The following is a 24,290-nucleotide window of genomic DNA, read 5'->3' on the forward strand; positions in this document are numbered from 1 at the left end:
AACATCCAAAAAAGCTGTATACAATTTCCTTTTTAATAAGCAGCATTAAAAATGGCAACAAAAATTGACACTTGTTGGATGAACACAGGATTTTCACCCGTTTGGAAGATGGAATTCACTTTTGCAGAGATAACGTGTCTTTGTCAAAAACGTGTCTTTGTCAAAAAACTATTGTTGCATTAAAGAAAATAAACCTGCAATGGCATCATGAATCTGTCATGCTGTTCAAAGGACTTGTAGCCACCTGACAGCAATTTAAGAAAAACTAGGATACGCTCCTTACTGGAAGGTTACTATACACAACAAGGTATGTTCCATTCAAGTTAAAGTAGTCAATATAATGGTCTTCTGTTGATATACGTTTTAGTAGTTAAATTTCTGGACTGTCATTACTCATTAAAAGTGCTGTCATTAGCCAAAGTTGGGTAAATATATTGCATTTTATTAATATCAGCAGAATTGACTTAAACGGGGCCTACGTGTTATGTAGTCTTACCTTAATCTTTGTATTCATGCCCCTCACTGTGAAAGAAGCTATTTGCATATATTTGCATGTACATGCAACCACACAAGTTGCAGCTCTCAGCATATGCTGTGAGTATCGTGGCCCCCGGGGATTCCAAAGTAGAGTAGCCCTGAGTTAGAGTCATTTCTTCCCCTTGAATTTGTTTGAACATTTGACTCTTTGCCCTGTGAACTTCCTCAATGGATTCTTGCAAATCAATACCGGAAGAGTTTTAGCACTCAGAACTGCCTGAAAAACAAGAATGCTTTCTGATTTATATTTTTATATGAAATGAACAGTTTCCTCTGAAATCTTTCATGAGATGCTTATTTTTCCAACAAAATGATTCAAAATGAAATCGAAGAGAAATAGAAGGAAGGGATGGGGAGGAGAGGGAAGATTGCTTTCGATCTGAATGGAAATGAAATGTTTTTATTTCAAAATTGGCTCATGACAAATTTGCAAATGATATGAAAAAGTTTTTAGTTCACTGTCTCATCAAACATGCTTACTAGCGAGTTGAGCAAAGTAAGGCCTATCCTCAGCTAGCAATCATTGTTTGCTTAACCTGTGTGTATCCATTCCTTAATTTCAGGTTATGTTCTAGGTGTCAATGGGCAGAACCTTCCTAATTCGGATGCCAACTGGGAAGCCAGAGAAGCCTGAATGCCTCTAGAATCAGATCCATAAAGCTTCCATTTGGTGCTACAGGCTGAACCTCTCTAGTCTGGAACCCTCAGGGCCTGACCAGTTCTGAATGAGAATTTTCTGGACCACAGGAGGTCAATATTGTCTAATAGCATTGACAACACTTCCACTGCTCACTGGTGCCGCTGGAGGACATTTAGGGGTAAATTAGAGCTAAACAGCAGCACAGAAGACTAAAAGCTAGAACTAGTGGCTGTAAACAAGCTTTATGGGAGTGCAAGAAACTCAGACACACCCTTAAGAAGTGGACATCCAGCTAACTAAAAATCATTCTGGACAACGGATGTTTTTCAACTAGAGCCTTCTGGATTAGAGAGTATCAGAGGGGTAGCCGTGTTAGTCTGAATCTGCAAAAGCGACGAGGAGTCCTGTGGCACCTTATAGACTAACTGAAGTGTAGGAGCATAAGCTTTCGTGGGCAAAGACCCTGACGAAGTGGGTCTTTGCCCACGAAAGCTTATGCTCCTACACTTCAGTTAGTCTATAAGGTGCCACAGGACTCCTCCTCGCTTTTGCTGGATTAGAGAGGTTCAACCTGTGCAATGAGATGAAGTCCTCTAGTGCCATCTGCTGCTTCCTACACTTCATAGAGGGTCATACACACCCTTGGTTGCTCACAGTAGCCCAAGCTCTGTGTCTTGCCTAACTTTTCAAGTGCAAATAAAAGGAGGGGGAGGGTTTAAGAGGTGTAGAAGAGGGAAGAAGGCTGGCTTGGCTAGAGCATAGAGGGAGGGAGGAAAGCCTACATGAGGAGTTTACAGAGAGCTTTGCTGAATTAAAAATAAAAAGATCACCACTTTTAATATGTCATCAGATGCATTCTTGAGAACAAATTTAATACACATCTAGACCTCATTATTGACCTCAAACCTCATGACCATGGTTAGCAGTCAAATTTTTCTTGTCCCCCCCCCTTTTACTGCAGCCAGAATTAACCTGCATTTTTCAACCTCTAGAAATAAAGGTTTCTTACACACAGCACTAACTTTACTATGAGTCCATTTTCTATTGAGTGCTGTTCCCTCTCCACTCACAATGCCAGCCTTGAGCACCCCTTTATCAGCTTCTTCCATAAATGCTGCCATTTCCACACTGCACCTTGGAATCCATGTCTTTTAGCTGAAAGCCACTGTCATGCCCTCTTTCGTAGCTGCCTTCAAGACTGACCTCTGCCACAGTGCCTCAAAGAAACATGCCGAACAAGTAGCTAGATTGAAGGACAAATAAAAATAACTGACATTATAAACTTAAACAACAAATGGTCTGGTAGCACTTTATAGACTAACAAAACATGTAGATGGTATCGTGAGCTTCCGTGGGCACAGCCCACTTCTTCAGATGACCGGAGTTTTGAGTTTAGGATGTGAAGACCCAAAATAAATAGGGGAGAAGGAAGAGGGGGGGATGGAAGGACATTATAAAGTTATTTGCACTATGACTGTACTTAGATGTCTCCAGTCAGAATTGGACCACATGGTGCTTGTCACTATCTTTTAAAAAGACAGTCCAGCCCCAAACAACGGAACCACAGGAAGGCATGAAAAAAGTAGCATTATCCCAATTTAACAGATGGGGAACTGAAGCAGAGAGACTAAGTACACACAGAAAGGAACAAGTGACTGGAACTGACCCCACCTCTCCTTAATCCCAAACTAGTGCTTTAACCACAGGAGCATCCTACTTTGGAGGGAAAAAAAAAAAAAAAAAGCTATTATGACCAGATGTACAAATGGCGTAAACAGTGGATGATAGGAGGAGGAGGGCGGCAATATTGCTAGAGCTCACAGTTACAAAGGCTAGATAGCTTGAGAATTTTGAACCTTCTTTTAAAATAACATTTGCTTACATCCATGCCCAATTTCCCATCCTACCCCTTTACCTTCTGTGCACAAATTCTCACTTCAAACTCATCTGCACAATCCCACATTTTAACATTAAGAAAAAAAATAAGAATTTTTGGACATAATATAAGTTATTTTGCTGAGTTAAGAGAGTTTCAGAACTTCTAAGGTCAGAAGGGACCACTCATCACCTAAGACAGACCTCCTGTATAACAAAAAAAATCAGCCTTCCTTGAATTAATTCCCATTTTGATATGGGAGAGAGAGTTTGTTTTGCTTTGGGTTTTTATTTTTATGTTTGGTTGGCTGGTTGGTTTGATTTGGGGAATTTTTTGTTTGTGTTTAATTAAAAAAATGCTCCAGTTCAACATTGGTTTAAAAATTGCCAGCAATGGAGAACCCATCACAACCCTTGGTAATAGAATAGTAATAGAAATGTAGCCATGTTAGTTTGGTGTAGCTGAAGCAAAATGCAGGACTATGTAGCACTTTAAAGACTAACAAGATGGCTTATTAGATGATGAGCTTTCGCGGGCCAGACCCACCACTATTTGATCTGAGGAAGTGGGTCTGGCCTGCGAAAGCTCATCATCTAATAAACCATCTTCTTAGTCTTTAAAGTGCTACATAGTCCTGCATTTTGCTTCAACCCTTGGTAAGTTGTTCTTGTAGTTTATTAACTTCACAACTTAAAAAAATTGATCTTAATTTGAGTTAATCTATTTTTAAATTTCAAGAGCTCATCATCCTACCAAGGATAATGCAAATTGTTAATGACAACAGGATCTGAACATGTAGTAACTAATTAAAGAGTCAGTTAATATATTTTAACTTAAGTAACAGATAAATGTGTATGTTAAGTTAGCCACCAGAGGGAGCTCCAGCTCCCATGAATATAATCAGTACAGCTGTTCCTTATTAAGGTGTCCTGAATAGCTAATTTTATGTACTAGTGCATTTTTTAACAAAGGAATTTGTAGTGGCTCTTAAACAGGGTTCTTTGGGGAGACCCATGAGCAAGTTTTGCGGTGGTCTGCCAGAATTAGACAGCATAGAAAGCTGAAGCCCTGAGTCCCATAACACAAAGCTGAAGCTGAAGCTAGAGTCTAAGCTTTGTGGAGCCCCTCCTGGCTTGGGGACCCAGACAGCTGCCTTGATTACTACTAGGGATGTGACTGTTTAAGCAGTTAAACTTAATGGGCAAGGCTTACTGGATAAGTTTAACAGGTAGGGGCTGGAGCAGCCCCCCTACCTGCCCAATTGGTTAACGAGTTAAACATAGCATTTAACTGGTTAACCAATTAAACAGGATTTTACATCCCTACTTGCTACCCCCTAACACTGGCCCCAGCTTCCATATACAGAAAACTAGTTACTATGGCACAGATGGACCATGGAGTTTTTATACCACGTTAGAAGGGACTGAGAACCCGTCTAAACTTCATGACACTATCGCACACCACTCCGTTACCTTCCCATTATTACGCAACAGGAAATGAAAAGTGGGAGGAAAAAGTGTCTTAAAAAAAACACATTCCAAGATGACATGACCTCTGGGTTTTCATACCAGGCTTCTCTGCTCATTACTTCAACAGCACTAACAATGATGGGAGCCCTGATAAATATAAAGGTACGGATGTCTCATTTTTATCTGTGAGCTACGTTCTTTTCTCAGTTATTATACATGTGCTACTTCCACAGCAGTCAATGAACAGAATTCATGTAACCTGGAGAAGAATTCAGCCACACTTCAGATTTGCTCAACACAGTCTTCCTAAATGCCAGCAGCAACCTTGAGTCTCTTACTTCTAGCACTCTCACCACTGAAGCTAACCAAAGGTATTAAAAGCAGAAAATTTAAGGCAAATAAAAGCTTGCATTCCTAGCTGTGTCTGTTATATGGTATTCTCCTCAGAGCGGGGACTACTACTTGTGTTGCTATACATCAGTGAAGCCACTGATGGCACATACTGAACAATGATGCAATTAGAAATAAAATTTAATTTCTGATGATAAAAAAAACACCTTGTTCTGCTGCAAATCTTTTCATTTAAAAAACTTTTAGGCAGTCAAAATTTGATCTATAGTGTATTTTTTTGAAGTAGCAGCTGCATAATTTTGTCTCCTGTCCAAACATATCCCTCCATTCTTTCCAGATTTGCTGGAATAAGAATGTTAGCATAACAGTGCTGTAATTTTATGCAGCCAATAATGCACGTATTGACTTCTATTTTGAAAATATTTCATGTATGCATCCACCTATTAAAATATTTGCCCATAATTATTCCAAATAATGCATCCAAACAAATTCCCTCCTTAGAGATGGAGATACCCAACACAAATGCTTTTTAAGAATTCTCGATTACTGAATGTTAGATCCCTGTAATTAAACCATTTTTTTAAAAAAATGGTTATCCAACGTAACAGGATAGAAAAACAAAATGACAAAGAGAAGAACAACATAAAGTACATCACTCACCAGTAACGTGACTTATGATTAACTCATTTTGAGAGCTAGTCAACAAAGTGTTGCTCTGGACTAGCAACATAGGCCCTAACTTTCAGAGGCTGCTGAGCACCCATACCTCTACATTAAAAGTCCTGGCTGCATGAGGAAACTGATTCCTTAGCTATAGCAGAAAAATGTCACTGGCAAAATACAGTATAAAATTATTCCACTATGAATCCATTTCCAAGACAGACAAGATCCAGATTAATAGAATTAAGATCCACACTTCCAAAAATAGATCAGATCTATTTTATTCAAGTACTTAGACTTAGAAAACGGATTTAAGGCATGATACTGTACCCATTATTGGGAGAGTCATCAGAACCACCATAGCAGCCTCACTTAATCTGTGAATGGGGATTCATCACTAAGGAAGGGGTAGGGGAAAGGCAAGGGAGAAAAATCACCTACACATCACTAAAATGTTGGTAAACATCACTAAGTCAGGACATGAGCTTAACACTGAACTCTTCAGGGGCAGGAAGGAATGTCTTATTTGTTTGTACAGTGTCTACCCCAACAGGACTTTAATCCTGACTGAAGCCTGGGCCACTATCACAATACAAATACATAGATAAAATAATATACAGCACTGTTTGCAGAATGTACCATGATTATGATTCATGGCTACATACATTGCACTGTATGATATGGAAGACTAAAATTATTCAAGGAATTCAAAGTCATTAAAGATTTAAGGAAACAGTCATTTTTAAAAACAGAATTAAGTTATTCAAATCGTAATGCTTTAATTTCAAGAGCAACCTCAGGTTGTAAAATACACAAGTGCATCAGTTCTCATGCAATAATGGTTACACACAAGCAAAGCTGCTCACGGAAATTAACATTTCTCTCATTGCTCAATGCAGAGCTAGGAATGTTCCATCCAAAACTACTGAGTTTCACTAGACACTGATTTACAGTACTTACAAGCTGTTACTCACGCTACAGCTAAGGTCCCATGTGCTTTTTAATTGAGTTTCAGTGAGTAGACCAAAAAATATGAGATTCATTTATTTCAATGTTAACAAAAATGCTTAGGGAGAAATCTGGCACACCTAGAAATCACTCCCCTTAAGCTACCCTTCTATGTAATAGAACTTTACCTTCCAGTGGAGTGTATTCTTATGCCAATGGGGAGGACTATTCTGACTGCCAATCACCTTAACTGAACAACTGTTAAATTCCCTGAATTACAGCCTACCTACAGTACCACAGATTAAAAGCAGTTACTGTTTCTTATTTTAAATAAAAAAATGAGAAGCCCAATTTTTGCTTTAGAATACTTTCTGAAGTATTCCAAACGGTAGTGATTTCCTTCAGAAGTAATCAGTGGGGAAAAAAAAAGGGGACTTTCCAACTCCAACAATTTACAAGAGACCCTTTTTTAGGTCTAAAATTAAGAATCCATAGCAGTAATTCCTCATAGAAAGCCTACTGAGATGGGTTTGTGTAAGACCTAACATGTATTGTAATGCACCTTTCATAAATTTACAGTAGTGGTCACATTATTCTACCCCCTATTAAATACTTCATGACTCAACCTTGAAGTAGCTTATCTACTGGGACTGTAATTATGCAGTTCTAATGCTAGTTTTCAAAATACCATTTCATTAAACACTTTATGAGTCACTCATTCCAGAGATTATAACTGTATCAATATTTAGTGTAGGTCACCCGACTGCCCTCCTCACAAAGAGCTTCCAAACAACAGCCCTTCCCCCAACTATATTTTTGGTTTCTGAAAGGGGACAGAAAGCAAGCAGTTGAAATAGACAGCCTATCCCGAGAGCACGTGATATACTCAGGCAGCAGCTGTAACAACAATGCCTTACCAACATGGAGAACATAGTCCTATAGCAGTAAGGATAGAGGTAGGTGAATCACAGAATGACATTTTCCCCACATCTTCCTTACTGAGCCTTCGGTGGAGGAGAGAGAAAGAGGCCAGTTCCAGGCTCAAAAGTGGTAATGTGTGTAATAGCAGCGGGTCATCACTCCATAAGAACAATAATTCTGGGTCAGACCAAAGGTGCATCTAGCCCAGCATCCTGTCTTCAACAATGGAGAAAGCAAGGTGCATCCGAGGGAATTTACAGAACAAGTAATCAGGTGGCTCACTTGATGGTGTCACCTATTCACAACTTCTGGCAAGCAGAGACTAAAGTTACCATTGACAGATCTACCGGTATCTTATATGTATTTATCAAGTTATTTTTTGAACCCTGATCTTGACCTTCACAACATCCTTTGGCAAGGAATTCCACAGGTTGACTGTCTTGTTTGAACAAACACTTCCTTTTCTTGGTTTTAAACCTGATTCCTATTTTTTCTTTGGGTCATCTCTAATTCTTGTGTTATGAGAAGTAAATAACTCTTCCTTGTTTTCTTCACTACCAGTTATAATTTTATAGACCTCTATCATGTCCCCCCTTAGTCGTCCCTTTTCCAAGCTGAAAGATCCCAGTCTTTTTAATCTCTCAGGGTATGTCTACACTACCCCGCTAGTTCGAACTAGCGGGGGTAATGTAGTCATCCGCAGTTGCAAATGAAGCCCGGGATTTGAATTTCCCGGGCTTCATTTGCATGAAGCCGGCCGGCGCCATTTTTAAATGCCGGCTAGTTCGAACCCCGTGCTGCGCGGCTACACGTGGCACGGAGTAGCTAGTTCGGATTAGGCTTCCTAATCCGAACTAGCTACTCTGTGCCACGTGTAGCCGCGCAGCACGGGGTTCGAACTAGCCGGCATTTAAAAATGGCGCCGGCCGGCTTCATGCAAATGAAGCCCGGGAAATTCAAATCCCGGGCTTCATTTGCAACTGCGGATGACTACATTACCCCCGCTAGTTCGAACTAGCGGGGTAGCGTAGACATACCCTCAGTAACTGTTCATACTCCTAATAATAATTTATTTTGCCCTTTTCAGAAGCTTTTCCACTTCCATTTTTTGACAAGCGGTAACCACATCTGCACTAGAGATGTTAAAGACTAGTTGACTATCCGATAAGCAAGTGTGTTGACTAGTTGATTTCCCCACCCCCTTCCTCTTGCTCCCTCGACAAGATAGAGGCAGCAAAGTGGGGAGGGGTACTTCAAAGGAGGAATGTGGAAGTGCCTATGGACTAGTCAATAGAAATTCTATCGCCTAGTCAATTAACCCCATTTTAACATCACTAATCTGCACACAGTATTCCAGATGTGGGTGTATCATGGATTTATGTAGAGGCAATGCAGTATTTACTGTCTTATTACCATTCTTTCCTAATGTGTCTTTCCACACCTTTTCTCAATGCTGCTGCATATTGAGTAGATATTTTTAAAGATATTTTGACACAGTAACTCCAAGATCTCCTCTTTGAATAATAAGACAATTTAGATCCCACCATTTTATATGTGCAGTTGAGATTACATCTCCCAATGTACATTACTTCACATTTATCAATATTGAATTTCATGTGCCATTTTGTTTCCCATTTGTAACTCCTTGCAGTCTGCTTTGGACTTAACTTTCCTTTCTGTATTGGGTTGCCCAAGTAACAGAGTTCCACTCACGAACTGAAAGGATGAGGCACAGCTGGACTTAGCCAACAGGAGGAGCCAGAGAAAAGAGTTCAACTTCCCTCCAGGTGCCTGTGCCCAGGAGGAGAGGTAGAGGCTCCACATGTCTGGAACCATATAAGGAAGGGAGAGAGGACTTCCACCTGCTCTCCTCTCCTCCTTCCCCCCCGAACGGGGGAAACAGGACAAGCAACCCCCGCTCCTGTGCTGCCAAAACTGTTCCACCCAAGGAAGATGGATTCAGCATGCTATACAAGAGACAGGCACCATCACACCCATGTACATCCCAAGTTTGCAAAACAGAACCAGGCACTATCAGAGATCTTTCTAAAGAAAGACACTGAATTAATTTGTGGAACTCCCTCTTGGTTCCCACTTTACCCCTTTTCTTCACTGATCTCCAGATCTGGTGTTATCTCCCCTCGATGAGAAAGAGGATGGTTCAGGCTACAGGGTCTATTCAGTTCATTTGTCCGTTGAGTCTGCCAAAAAGGCTTTTCCATAGTGTGGACATGCACCACCCACCTGCCAGACTGTGAACATCCACAGACTTTCCAAAGCCAAAAGCATCAATGGCTTACAGCCGCCGCCAAGTCTGACAAGATTTAAACCAGTGACAGAGTGCTGAAAGCTTATCCCATCACGACTCCCCTCCAGAAACATTTTTATAGCAAACAATTATGCTGTGTGCATGTTTTTCCTCCCTTCTATCAAGAACACCTTGGATACAACTATTTGAATGCTATTTTGGAGAGGTCTCGTACATATGCCATGCTTCAGAAAATTTAAGTCTTCAGAATTTCACACTTCTCCTCCAGCTAGTTCTACTTGAAAGTAATTTCTACCGCATAAGTAATGTAGAGCTCAATTCCTCCTTGATAAATTTTGTTTAATTAATCAACATGATACTTTTTAGGGGAGGTATTCTTGATAGTTACACTGGAATGCAACTGATATTTGTGGCAGCTTAAAAATCATATTTGACTAAAGCAGCATAACTAAAACTATCAACAGACAATGCAAGTCCTTTTAAAAAAATAAACTTCTCACAAAAAGCTTTCTGAAAAGCTTGTTAGCTCAGCAGTGTAAGCATTTCAGAAAAACTGATAATGTATGATGCCATTCAAGTCATTTTTAGTAAATATCCATTTCAAACAAAGTTAAAAACATACTCCAGCATATGTTTTTAACTATTTAGCTTTATGAAAACCCTACTGGATTTGAGAGAAACTTACTTTAAATATTTAAGTGCCATATCAATAGAACTCATTGCCAATTCACCCAGCTCAAGCATTTCAACTCAAAGGTGTAACTGATTTTTGAGGTTTATTCATTTTTCAGTTAACTTCAGAGCTTCTTTTGATTAAGGCATCTTAAATATTTATAATATGAGAGTTTTGGCTGATGGAGAAGATACTACAGTGTCAGGGATTCAACTGTAAAACTTCCCATGTATCTATCCCAAGAAGAATTACACACATGCTAAACAATTTTTCATTTTCCTCATTTTTTTAAAATTTGCCTCTATATCCCAACATTAACATTCTTTATAAGACAAGATAATTTGGCCTACCCAAATACTAGTTTTACTTTTTAAATAAACTAGAAGTTTGGACAAAATTTAGTAGAAACCTGGCCAGATTTTGTTTCTTCACTTTTGAAAAGTCAATCGTGTATACCAGTACAAAAATGTTTGAGCGCAAATTAAAAAGAGCTAAAAAAGGGAAGTTAACAAAAGATAGTTCTAATCTTATTTAAAAAAGACAAACAAACAAACCCTGAAATTGTTTTCTCTATTTTCCACTACACCATTCTCCTGAATTGGTTTCCCTTTGTTACTGCAGCATCTCACCTTCAGCTGTAAGAGTAGGTGAAAGGCCTCCCATAATATAAATGCTAATGGACGATGTGCAAGCAAAGCTAGCCAACACTATTAACAGTACTATTAGTAATCTACTCAGCAAGCACTATGTATCTGATAGCTTCTAAACATGAGCTGCTTTTTTGTTGCTGATAGTCAGCAGTCAAAAGCTTTTCCAAACAGCAGTTTTAGGGGAGAAAGAAAGGGCTTTGTCTTACCACATTCTGCACACATCTACCATAGGAATGTTTGTTGCCAGATCGACCCAAAAAATAAATCGAAAGGTGATTAAACCTTCAACTACTGCGTTTAAGTTGTTTGGCATAATTAAAGAAATACAAAATAATCCATAAGGAAGCTTATTAATATATTAAGACGCTACAGTTAGTTGCAGTCCACTTAAAAAAAAAAATTCAGCACTAAACTGGCTATCGGTAACTTTTCTGGTGGAATTCAAGCTATGAGTCTTAACCAAAAAAGCTCTAAATGATTTAGGGCTCATTCATCATGAAACTACCTTGCTCCTCATTCAACATGGTTGAAGTCAGCAGAGATATTCAAGCTAGAACCAACTCAGTTTAAAGGGGCTTAAAAAGGGGATTGCTAGCTGAATTATTTCTGTGAAAGTATGCTGGTTTTAGAATTCATCCCCTCTGTCAGGGGTCTGCCAGAGGTTGGGCACACTCCGAAAATTCCTAAACATGCCTGTCCTAATTCACATGGTGGTTCGTGGAATATCACTTCTGAGGGAGATAGTTTTTATATTTAGTGGACACACTTTGGGACTGCAAGTTTTGACGTGGGCAGTGCAGTGATTAATCTGTAGTGTATGGGCCCTTGGAGATCAATAATCTACTTCTGGGGGGCTGGTGAAAGCTGGTTAGCACTACAGAACCACGGTTTTCTATCCCGGGTCCGCAGATCCATGGAGGTCAATGGACTATGTCTAAGATTTCCAAAGGGAGCCACACTTCAATTTGAAAGGTCTTAGGGGCCCGCAAAAGATTGAGAACCACTAGTTTCATGTATGCACCAGAAGCTTAGGGTGGGAGCAAAAAATGTTAATATATAATTTTAAAAAGAAAAGGACTTTTGTAACTAAGCAAAGTGGCCTTGCCATACTTTTTTCATCTGAAACACCTAATCACAGCTTATTTCCGCCAGCTGTCACCCTGTTTGGGTTACATCAGGGAAGACAATGGCCTGTTCACTTCCTATTGATTAACAAGTCACCTCCACTTGTGTGAAAATTGGCTTAAGCTTTCTGACAGGCTCTCTCTCTCTCCATCAGTTGAGAAGTTTCTGTAATTTTCACCCTAACTGAACCGTAAGCTTTTATACCCGATGATTCCTGAGACACAAAAACAAAGGAATCTATGAGCTTGCTGCCTAAGTGCTGTCTCCCCTACCTTATACACTTTACATTACACCAAATATGCATTTTATTAAACAGGCCCTTGGTGTGCAGCTCGAAGGCTTCCTATGTGGCAAAAACATCAGCATGATCTGTTTCATGTTCTTTTCAAGTTAGCATTTCCTAGCTCTCTCCCACATGGACTGAGTTGGGGAAACCCGTCACACCATTTTCTTTTTATACAGTGCACAGGATCTGTACACATGACACCTGGATAAGATTGACTGCCCTGTTCCTAGTGCCCCCACCCCCCCACCCCACACACACACACAAATACATCACAGCATAACAATGCTATCAGGCTTCTGTATCTAACACCAGCACAGCTGCTCTAGAACCAAAAGGAGGAGTGGTGTTTTATCAGAAACTGAAGCGAGTTACTGTATCCTTCATTCCCTCTCATTTTAAGAGGAGCAAAGCCAAGGGACTGAGGGGAGAAGTCATTTTAAATACAATATTTAAAACCACTACTAAAGCTTGAATTGTCTCTTCATGTGATACCTATAGCAGAGGCAGAAAAACAAGGAAACACTATTCAGAGGTGCAGGAGAGCATATCCCAGAGGGTGCAAGACTGAACTGCTTACTAGACTATTAACAGAAATCCCACGATTTACACTGGTTGCAATCACATTACAGAATCTTTCTTTGTGTCTATTAATGGCTATACAATTGCTATGATACCCATACTATAATTTTAAACAAGTCTTGAAAGTAACAAACATACCTGGCTCCAAAGATGTCCTTTTTCGCTAGATCAATGCCAGAAACAACCTTAACTCTGAGGAGTCGAGACTCGTCCTAATAAAATAGGAAAGAAAGGAAAAAAGTGTTTTACTTATGCAAATATAAATGTTCTTTGAAGATGTTCGATCATCATTTCCCAAACATGAAAGAACTGTCAGTGTCTAGATGGCAGAAGTCCGGACTATTTTTCTATCCTGGGTTAAATTCTGAAAGCCTTATGAAGGGAGCTCTACAGTTTGGCTCCGGGAAAATAATGCCAAACCGATACATGAAGGGCACTAAGTCCAGCCATAGCAAAAGCTGGCAAGAATAAGTAACTGCCAGGGTAGTGAAAAGGAGGAGGCAAAGAGATTATTTGCATATCAGGGCCATCTGAGATATCAAATGATTCAGAGAATTTCTACAAGAGTTTCATGCTTCTTGGATTTCAAGTTCACCTCTTCAATACAAGGTCGTATGATTTTGAAAATGACAACATATATTTTGGTATTAAGTTTTCAATCCAAATAAATCACATATCTAGCATGAGGAAGCAAAACACAAACAGCAAGAAAGATATAAATATGGTACAAAAAATGTAAAGTATTTCTATTCCCTCCCCCCAGATTTCCCAACAGCAAAGTAATAAAACCAGTGACTCTCAACCAGGAGATACATGTACTTCTGGGGGTAAACAGAGGTCTTTCTAGGGGTACATCAGCTTATTTAGATATTTACCTAGTTTTACAACAGGCTATATAAAAACACTAGCAAAGTCAGTGCAGACTAAAATTTCATGCAGACAGGATGAGAAAGGAAGCAATTTTTCAGTAACACTGTTGCGACATGTATTTTCACGTCTGATTTTGTACAGAAGTAGTATTAAGTGAAGTGATACTTGAGTGTACACAAGACAAATTTAACTCTTGAAAGGAGTACATAGTCTGAAAAGGTTGAGAACTTAAAACCTTAACACTCTGCCTTAAAAAATATTGTGTTCTGTTAAAATTTGTGTGCAGTTTCTGAAAATGCACGTTACCAGCTCATTCACCTTACAGCAGTCTGATACACTTCACTGTCTTCACTTAACAGTACAGATCAACACGGCTTTGTTGGTGCACTGTATTTTGGCCAGCCTTTTTTAAATAAAAAGGTTCTCACCAACAATGAAAAGAATCCTTTCAAACCTTTCCTTAAAGATACCCTCATCTGCAGTGATGCCTACAGAAACTGTAGTAACAGGCTGCTTGTGTGCTAAGGCCAGTCTGTCATACTGACCAATATTATCTCCGTTTCCTTGTACCCCCATTTGCCTGTAGCCACATCTCATCTTAGGCTGCAAGCTTATCGAGGGCAAACACTTGGGGAGGACAGTTCTTTGTGTTTGTAAGCCATCCTGGTGCACGATTAAGGCTCCTAGAGTGAGTGAGTGAGTGAGTATAGGGAAATGCATGTTCAGAAGCTTCGTGAGGTAGCCAAGTTAGTCTGTACAGGATAAACTTAGAAAATAACAAATGGTCTGGTAGCACTTGATAGTCTAATAAAACATGTATTGTGGATGGTATCATGAGTTTTTGTGGGCACAGTCCACTTCAGATACAACTCCGGTCATCTGAAGAAGTGGGCTGTGCCCACAAAAGCTCATGATCCCATCTACCTGTATTGTTAGTATATAAAGTGCTACCAGACCATTTGTTGTTTTTTTAAGTTTATAGGGAAATTGACACACTTTACCAAGGAGAAGCCCAGCAAGAGGGCCATAAGCCCTTCTTTATGAGAAATAAAATTCATATTTTATTTGAAATTGTGACTATTTGAATTTGACTGTTATGTGTATCTTGGTGAGAATGTTTGCACCGCTGCATCTGTGTGGGATGGAACAGCAGCTCATTGTTATGAGTTTGCCCTATGCCCAGCTAAACTTTGCTTGGGGCCTGACTTACTACTTGTAGGTGCTATAAGTAAAAACAGGTTTGAGAAAGATCCCATTGAAACTTGTTTTGCCACCACAGGTGTCAACTGTGCCTTTTCATACAACCCCTTTAGGTGAAGTTATTGGAGCTGAGACTCCCACTGCTCATAGTTTGTTCAGAAAGTAGTCAATTTATCACAGGTTTGTACTATCGTGATCATATTATGCCTATTCCATTTGTTTTAGATAGCTGACGTAATGGATGGACTCACTTTACCTGCATTTAAGACTTAAACATCATTAGGAGAGCCAGAGGTCCATTCTAAAAGCAGACAAGTGGTTTATCTGATCCAAAACTTTGCCTCTGACAGCAGAGTATGTCGCATGCTCCAAAGGAAGAAACTTGGAAGAGGTTGTGATAGAAATGTAGCCGTGTTAGTCTTGGGTAGTTGAAGCAAAATGCAGGACAATGTAGCACTTGGAAGAGGTTGTTATTGTATAAAAACTAGCAGAGAAAACACCGTTATAAACCCCCTTATCTCAATACTTAGGATGCCTCACAACCAAAAGCTTGAGGATTTATATGCCTTCTCAAGCTTCGGTTTTGACTTTTTATTTTATTACTGTGGATTTCCAACAGCACTCCCAGTATTACCACTGCCCCAAAGAACTTACAGTTTGAAAAAGTACGATCCTTGCCGCTAAAACTCACAGGAAAAGTAATCAAAACAGCGGGCAAGCAAGTAACTAATATACAGTGACATTAACAGTTACTGAACTGGGTTTATTTTACATACCCTATTTTGTTTTCAAGCATAGAGGTCTCTATAGTTTTCTTCAGGAGAGACTTCAATTGAAAACATGTGGTGCCCTTCCAGACAAGTGCAAGACTCTTTCATGCAAAGGGGGCAGGCAGTGAAGAATGCCAGGAAATAGTTGAGAAATAAATTGTAATGAAAGGGCTTGTGGTTGGAAACATGGGAGAGTCACACACCACTTTATAATGAAAACTCATTACTGCTTAATTAAGGTTTCCATCATGATATCTGAAGTCATAAGAGGATGGTGTTTTATGCTGGGGTGGTATTTTGCCCCTCCTTAAACAAACCACTATAAAGTAGGGATGTTAAATTGCATTTAATCAGCTAATCAAGTATTCGATGGAATTTTCATCAACTATTTGATTAGTTGATAAGTGGGGAACTGCAGAGCCACAGCGGTATTAGCTTCCAGCCCTGGGAGCTAACCCCGTGGCAGCTCTGCCTTTTAAATGTATTAAGAGCCAGGCTCCAATGCTGCAGCTCTGCTTTTTAAAAGTAGTAAGAGTTGCCAGGGCAGATGCACAGCATCTGGGACCAGGAACTAGCCGGAACAGCTGATTCCTGCCACCACTACGCCCCTGCCCCTCCCTCCAGTGGAGACTGTGTTGGGGGGGGGGGGGAACTGGCTAAACCCAGCTCCCACTCTTCCTCACCAGCTTCCTCTCTCTGATGGAACATAGGCTTATCAGGTAGTCGACAAGTCACTTACATCCTTACTATTAAAGTATCATTCCATTTAAAGTTGTTTTGAAACTCTCCACAAAAGAGGGAAAGTTCAAGTCACAGATAGGGTTCAGCACACCAATTCAAGAGATCTGCTGAACTGAAGCTTTAAATGCTTCACTTAGATTTTTTTTTTTTTATGCTGCATTCAGCTTTTCTTGGCATAATTTTAAGCAGACACATGAACCAAAGTACTGAGCCATGAAACAACATATAGTGCTAATGATGCACTCACACTGGTGTGCCCATGAGAAAAAAAGGTCTCAGACTTTTTCCATCTCCTAAATACAGGCAGTCCCCGGGTTACGTACAAGATAGGGACTGTAGGTTTGTTCTTAAGTTGAATCTGTATGTAAGTCAGAACTGGCATCCAGATTCAGCCGCTGTTGAAACTGATCAGTTTCAACAGCGGCTGAATCTGGATGCCAGTTCTGACTTACATACAGATTCAACTTAAGAACCCCAGGCATCCCCAAGTCAGCTGCTGCTGAAACTGATCAGCGGCTGATTCCAGGAAGCCCGGGCCAGGGGCTTCCTGTAGTCAGCCACTGGTCAGTTTCAGCAGTGGCTGACTTGGGGATGCCTGGGGCAGAGCAGCTGGGGTGCTGCCGGGTTGGTCCAGTAGCGCCGAGGAGCGGCGCTGCGGGACGAACCCAGCAGCGCCCCAGCTGCTCTACCCCAGGCGTCGTGGGCAGAAAAGCCTGGTCTGCTGGGGTGGGGGGTACTAGCTGCGCCCCCCGCCCCCCAAGCAGACCAGGGAGACACAGAGCAAAGCCGCGGAGGACGCCCGCAGCAGGACAGCCCAGGCGCACCGCGGCTGTCCCGCTGCGGGCGTCCTCCGAGGCTTTGCTCCCTGTCTCCCTGGTCTGACCAGCAGACCAGGGAGACGGGGAGCAGCTTTTCTCGCCCCGGAGGACGCGGGCGGCGGGACCGCGGCTCATCTGGGCGTCCCGCCGCTCCCATCCTCCGGGGCGAGAAAAGCCCCGTTCGTAACTGCAGATCTGACATAAGTCGGATCCGTTTAACTCGGGGACTGCCTGTAGAGGGAATATTTTATAGTTTGTGCCACGTGACATTCTAGACTAGCAGAGTTGACTGAAATCTTATGCTTTGTTCCCTAAGCAGCACAGGTATTGCATATAGCTGCACTTGCTGAATTTCACATAGAAACATGAAACCAGTTTTTAAAAACTTTAGTAAGGTCCAACATGTTTAATTATACTGCATTTTCAAACAAATCACAACCTAGTTCAGACAGTAAAATATTTTTTATAATCCTATTGTTTGCAAAGGGCAAGGTGAACTTTGTATTACATTGTAGCACATTTGCTCCTTTTTTTTTTTTTTCAAATGAACATGAGGTTAAAAGTTCTATGTACCGAACAGAGGAGCAGAAATAATACAATACTGGCAATTCAAATTAGTGAGCTTATCAGTTTGCTACCATCTGAAATACTATTATCCTCCTAGGCAGGAACTGCAATAACCACTCTTACAGGGACACGTGCAGTTCTTCTGCGACTGCCACCAAGTTAAAGGCCTGATCAAATTCTCTTTGAATTCAGCTGATGTAGCTCCATTTGAAGCCAATGGGAAGACATCTGACTAAGAAAGGGTGTACTTTGTGTTAATTTGAACTGGAAGACTCTTTTTTGGTACCACATGATATTCAGCATAGAAGAAATTATCAAATGTTTATTAACCTGATTTACTGCCTCTGCCTTCATCTCCTCAATAGAGGTGGTATTTTATAGTGTGCGCCAGATGACATGCTAGATCAGTGTTCAGTAAAATCTTATCCTTCTACCTCCTTCACACTGAGGATTCATGTCCATGGAGTTTTCCACTCAAGCTTGGCTGCGTCTAGTTTTTCCGTTAAAAGTATTTGCGCAAGAGAGCGTCTATACTGGCATGTGCCTTTGCACAAAAGATTTGCTTTTGTGCGAAAGCATCCGTGCCAGTGTAGACGCTCTTGCGCAAGAAAGCTCCGATGGCCATTTTAGCCATCGGGTTTTCTTGCACAATAAATTGACGTGGCTGCTTTTGTGCAAAATCATGCCAGTCTAGATGCAGCCAAAGTGTTGTGCCACCATTCTTCCTGAATGCACATTTAAAAAAAAAAAAAAAAAAAAAAAAAACACACACTTTTTTCATTACATTGCTTCCAGGTGCACCTCTAAAAACCCATGTTCCAAAAAAGGCACCATTCCATAAAGGAATGCACTTTTAAGTAATAAGAAGTTTTAAGTAATATATGACAAAGATAAAACAATAGGAAAGTCATTTATAAGCTGTGTGTGTTTTGAGGCAGTTACATACAGGCAGTCCCCGACTTACGCGGATCCGACTTATGTCGGATCCGCAGTTATGAACGGGGCTTTTCTCGCCCCGGAGGACTCGGACTGTGGGACCTCGCGGTCCTGCTGCCCGTGTACTCCAGGGCGAGAAAAGCTGCAGACCAGAAAGACGCGGGAGGGGCTGGGGCTGCGGGGCAGTCCAGGCGCGTCCGGGCTGTCCCGCTGCCGGCTTCCCCTGAGGCTTTGCAAAGCCTCGGGGGAAGCCAGCAGAGGGACAGCCCAAGCGCGCCTGGGCTGCCCGAGCCCCTCCGCGGCTTTGCAAAGTCTCGGCGGAAGCCGGCAGCGGGACAGCCCAGAAGCGCCTAGGCTGCCCCGCTGCCCAAGCCCCTCCGCGGCTTTGCTCCTCGTCTTCCTGGAGACGCCACAGCAGACCAGGGAGACACGGAGCAAAGCTGGGGAGGATGCAGGCGGGACCACGGCACATCTCCACGGTCCCGCCGTCCCGGTTTCCCTGGTCTGCTGGGGGGCGCAGCTAGTGCGCCCCCCAGCAGACCAGGCTTTTCTCACCTGGGGTAGAGCAGCTGGGGCTGCTGGGTTGGTCCTGCAGCGCCACTCCTCGGTGCTACTGGACCAACCGGGCAGCACCCCAGCTGCTTTTCCCCAGGTGTCCCCAAGTCAGCCGCTGCTTAAACTGATCAGCGGCTGACTACAGGAAGCCCGAGGCAGAGTTCTCTGCCCTGGGCTGCCTGGAATCAGCCGCTGATCAGTTTCAGCAGCGGCTGACTTGGGGACACCTGGGGCAGAGCAGCTGGAGTGCTGCCCGGTTGGTCCCCGCAGCGCCACCCCTGCGGGGACCTACCCGGCAGCGCCCCAGCTGCTCTGTCCTAGGCATCCCGATTCAGCTTCTGTTGAAACTGATCAGCGGCTGATTCCAAGCAGCCCAGGGCAGAGCAACTCTTCCTCGGGCTTCCTGTAGTCAGCCGCTGGTCAGTTTCAGCAGTGGCTGAATCTGGAAGCCAGTTCTGACTTACATACAAATTCAACTTAAGAACAAACCTACAATCCCTATCTTGTACATAACCCAGGGACTGCCTGTATATCACTGAAGACTCAAAAGTGATAGTTTAATACGTTTACATAATCTGCTCTTCCCAACATAGCACACAAATTTTCATTTCCTGGCTCTACCAAATCTACCATTAAATAGCACCATCAGTCAGCAAAGAGTGCTAAAGAGCTGGTCATTTATGACCCATACATTCATTCATTGACTCAATGTTGTAACAATGAATTCTTAAGATTCCAAAGCCAGAAGACACCACTGTGACAATTTGGTCTGACCTCTTATATAGCACAGGCCACAAAACTTTCACTAAAAGATCTGCTCTGGGACTTATTTTGAGGAACAACCAATCTTGGTAAGCTCACAAATGGTTAAGTACCATCCCTGTTACAAATTTAAGCCCTCTTTCCAGTCTGATTTTGTCTAATATCTACTTCCAGCCATATGTCATTATATCTTTCTTTGCTACTTTGACAAGTTCATTTAGGGATGTAAAAGGTTAACTGAGGTTCAGCGTTCCTTCTCCCCTCCCCAGCACATTACTAGAGCACTAGTGCCAGCTCCCTGCTGTTGGAGGGAGAAAACCTGAGTCTTGCAGGCTAGATCCACACAACCAGGGCTTTGGAGCGGACCCCGGAGCTGGAGTGCGGAGCAGCAGAGCTGCAGGTTTTTGCCCGGAGCTGGAGCACAGAAAATTTTGACTGCTCCAGTTTGTTTGTTTCTTCCCCATTTTCAATCCAAAATGAAGATATTTTATCAAGAAAGTCCTAAAGGTGCAAAAAAGTTTCAGATTGTATAACATCTACTTTACCACTTTACGTAATATGTCACACAATTATTCTCACTTCAGACAAAATCAAGATTTAATGTACAGTTACAAAATTACCAAAGTTTTTTGGAGATATGTTTTATTGAAGAATCAGATAATTATCAGACATCTGACAACATTGAAAACTGCTCCCACCCTTGTGCCAAGGTTAGTCAAGTACGTACTCGCACAGATTAATTAGTTAGATTAGTATGTGTTTATTTTCAACCTTGTAACGTGTAGCCTCATTACTTCCCAACAATTAATGTTGTAGAACAGCAATAGCACGTACCAACGCTACGGCACATACCATATTTCATCGATATATCTATATTAAAGCATTTTTGATATATTAATTAAAAACTTGGAAAATATTTCAAATGTTTTACCACAAAATTTCATAGGAAAAACTTGCAATTTATTTAAAAAAATATATTATGTATATTAAAATTAAATTAAAAATTAATTTGAGTCGGAGGACGGAGCAGAGCTGGAGCAGTCCGTATTGGTGTCAGAGCAGAGCTGGAGCAGAGCAATTCAAAAATGTGATTGCTCCAAATCCCTACACACAACTCACCAGTTGCATCTGGCCCGGGCGTTCTACCTGGCAGGAGCAGGAAGTGACTCTGCAGCAGAACAGCAGCACAGGGAATTTGTCCCGTGCTTGTTTGCAGTCTCTACCATTGCTCCCATTGACCTGGATTCCTGGCCAGTGGCACTGGATTCTGAAAGCCAGTCTAGGGGTGGCTCTGCACCAGGTAGGTGCACCCATCCCCATCCTGCATCCCCACCTCCAGCTCCCTTCCGCACACCCTCCACCCAGAGCACACCCCCAATAGCTTTGGTCCAGTATGGCTCCCAGATCTCCTCCTGCAGTAGTCCTGTCATTTCCCATTTTGTATGTGTGCAACCAGTTGCTCCTTCCTAAGCAGAGCACTTTGCATTGGTCCTTATTGAATTCCATCCTATTTACTTCAGACCATTTCAGCAGTTTGTTAGGATCAGCATTTAAAATAAACCAATTCCCCAAAGCACTTACAAAGTTTGCAGAGAATACCAAGCTGAAAGGGTTGTAAATGGATTCTCTATATACCATTATCAAAATCATTCATGACAATATGAAAGAAGACTGATCCCTGCATGACCCCCACTTGATATGTCCTTCCAGCTGGAATATGAACCACAGACAACTACTTTGGGAACAGTTTCCCAACCAATTAGAAACCTACATTATAACCCTGTCCAATCTGTATTTCACTAATTTCTTTATGGGAAGGCCATGTGAGACAGCATCAAAAGCCTTACTGAAGTCAACATTTACTGTATCTCCCACTTCCTCCAAGAGATAAGACTTGTTTCCCTGTTAAAGAAAGCAATTAGGTTGGTTTGACAAGATTTGTTCTTGACAAATCCATGCCATTACCTATCACTTTACCGTCTTTTCTAGGTGTTCAAATACTGATTGCTTAATTATTTGCTCAATTATTTTTTTCAAATATTGAAGTTAAGCTGACTGGTCTGTTATTCAATGGGTTGACCTTATTCCCCCTTTTTGTAGATTGCCACTCTATTTGCCCTTCTCCAGTCCTCTAGAATCTTTTAAAAAAGATTATCCCTAATGGCTCAGATATCTGCTCACTTACTTCGCTAAGTATTCTAGGATGTATATCTTCAGGTCCTAGCAACTGGAAGACACCCAGCGTAAGTACTTTTTACGTATTGGTTTCTGACCGTAGCTCATTTTCACTGGATTAGACATCCAATTGCTGCTAACCTTTTTGGTGAAAACGGATACAAAAGAAGTTACTTAGCACTTCTGCCTTTTCTACATTTTCTGTTATTCTTCTCCTCTCTCCCTGCCATTGACTATCAGGTCTACCCTGTCCCTGGTCTTTCTCCTCCTTCTAACATATTTGTAGAGTATTTGCTTGTTATTCTATATCTCTAGGTAGAATAAATTTATTTTCTGTCTTGGCTTTTCTAATTTTGTCCCTACGTGTATGTATTGTGTTATTTATCTATCTATCCTCATCCTTTCTAATGTGACAATTTCCACTTTTTGTAAGACTCTCTTGAGTTTCAGATCACTAAAGAGTCCCTGGTTAAGCCAGTGTGGCCTCTTGCCATATTTCCTATCTTACACAGAGAGAGAGTTTGTTCTGGTACCCTTAATAACATCTCTTTGAAAAAGTATGAAAAAATGGGGGGAGGCATAGCAGTCTTCAAGAATTTTATGAAGGAGGAAGGAACCCTGATCATCTTCCAAATATTCATGCATACAAGTAATCATAGGGGACTGGTGAACAAGATGTTAATATACTGTTCAAGATACTGAACAAGGAGGAAAACAGAAGCAACTTTTCTATTGTAGCTATCTTTACACCTGTACCTTACAATTAAGCCAAAGCTCAGATTTTACAAGTCACATACCTGGGGACATTCTGAAACAACCTTGAGATTTTACAAGTTGTATGAAACGTAACCCTAAACAAGCGGTAGACAGACGTAGGTGTTCAAGTTTATAGAGACAGCAGTGAATGCTTTTCCTTCTGGGCTGCATTAAATTAAAAACTATGTTTCTTGGAAGTAACAAAGTAAGAGTGTTTTTTCAAAATTTTAATCAGGCCTACCATGACATCACAATGTCTCTACTGGAAATTAAATCTATAGGCCTAAGCAAAAAAAGGCAACAACCATGTACAGACACGAGAGAAGGGACCCAATGAGTCTAAGCAAAAGCAACATATACAAATATTGTTAGGTGAAAGTCAGTCATTCTATCAGCACTGATATACACACAAATTTATTCAATGCTGTTACTACATACTAACAAAACTTCTGAAACATGGTTTAGGTCTCCATCTATTAGAGACCATGATGAGAACTAATACAGGTGGCAGATTATCCCGTATCTAATGTGGGATTCTTGAATGTTCTTCTGAACATCCAGAGACAGGACACTGGATGAAATCCACTTTGAATCAGACCCAGTCTGCCATTCCTATGTCACATTTAATTCAGCTCCTCTTAAAGGGAATGCATTCCTAACCCCGGGCAGGTTTCAACTCAGCTCCTGTTAATGTTGTTACTTATACAGTTACCACAAACATTTCTCATGTAACAAATAAAAGCCCTCACTGCAAAGCTTTCCCTTCTTCCTTTAGAAATACCAGGTAATCCCACACCACACAGGAATTCTCTCACCTTTGTAATCCTCCTTGCTCTGTGGAATGTTTTATCCAATATGCAGCAGAGCCTGCAAGGTCTTCTTAAAATGCCAGCCAGTGCCACTCCTTAATTTAAGAGTTGCAGTTGAGCAACAAAAGCCACTCCCTTCCACAGTACTGGATGTGCTATCCCTAAGCTCTTTGAATCCAGCCCTGGCATGGAATGAAACCTGGCACTGAACTCACGTCTCCCATACTGCAATATTAGAGAACTTCTGTTACTAGATTCTGGAATAGGTCTCAGAATTTAACATCCTGAAGTTGAAATACATTAACTGAGCTATCATATACAATATTTTGCTTTAACTTGGTATCATT

At 41.3% G+C, this 24,290-nt stretch overlaps 1 protein-coding gene across 5 annotated transcripts in view; it reads right to left on the reverse strand.

Moving 5' to 3' along the window:
- Positions 1-24,290, reverse strand: part of NEDD4L (NEDD4 like E3 ubiquitin protein ligase) — a 299,735-nt gene that overhangs the window by 215,737 nt on the left and 59,708 nt on the right. For 4 of the 5 annotated variants that reach the window (XM_006116556.5, XM_006116558.5, XM_006116559.5 and 1 more), the window contains exon 2: positions 13,123-13,196. In XM_006116556.5, coding sequence (XP_006116618.1) covers positions 13,123-13,196 — 74 coding nt within the window. Of the gene's footprint in view, positions 1-13,122; positions 13,197-23,949; positions 24,010-24,290 lie in introns of those variants that run through there. The other variant, XM_006116563.5, reaches the window with a different exon arrangement.

This window comes from Pelodiscus sinensis, chromosome 6 (genome assembly GCF_052426305.1).
Source record: "Pelodiscus sinensis isolate ZL-2025 chromosome 6, ASM5242630v1, whole genome shotgun sequence".
Lineage (NCBI taxonomy): Eukaryota > Metazoa > Chordata > Testudines > Trionychidae > Pelodiscus > Pelodiscus sinensis.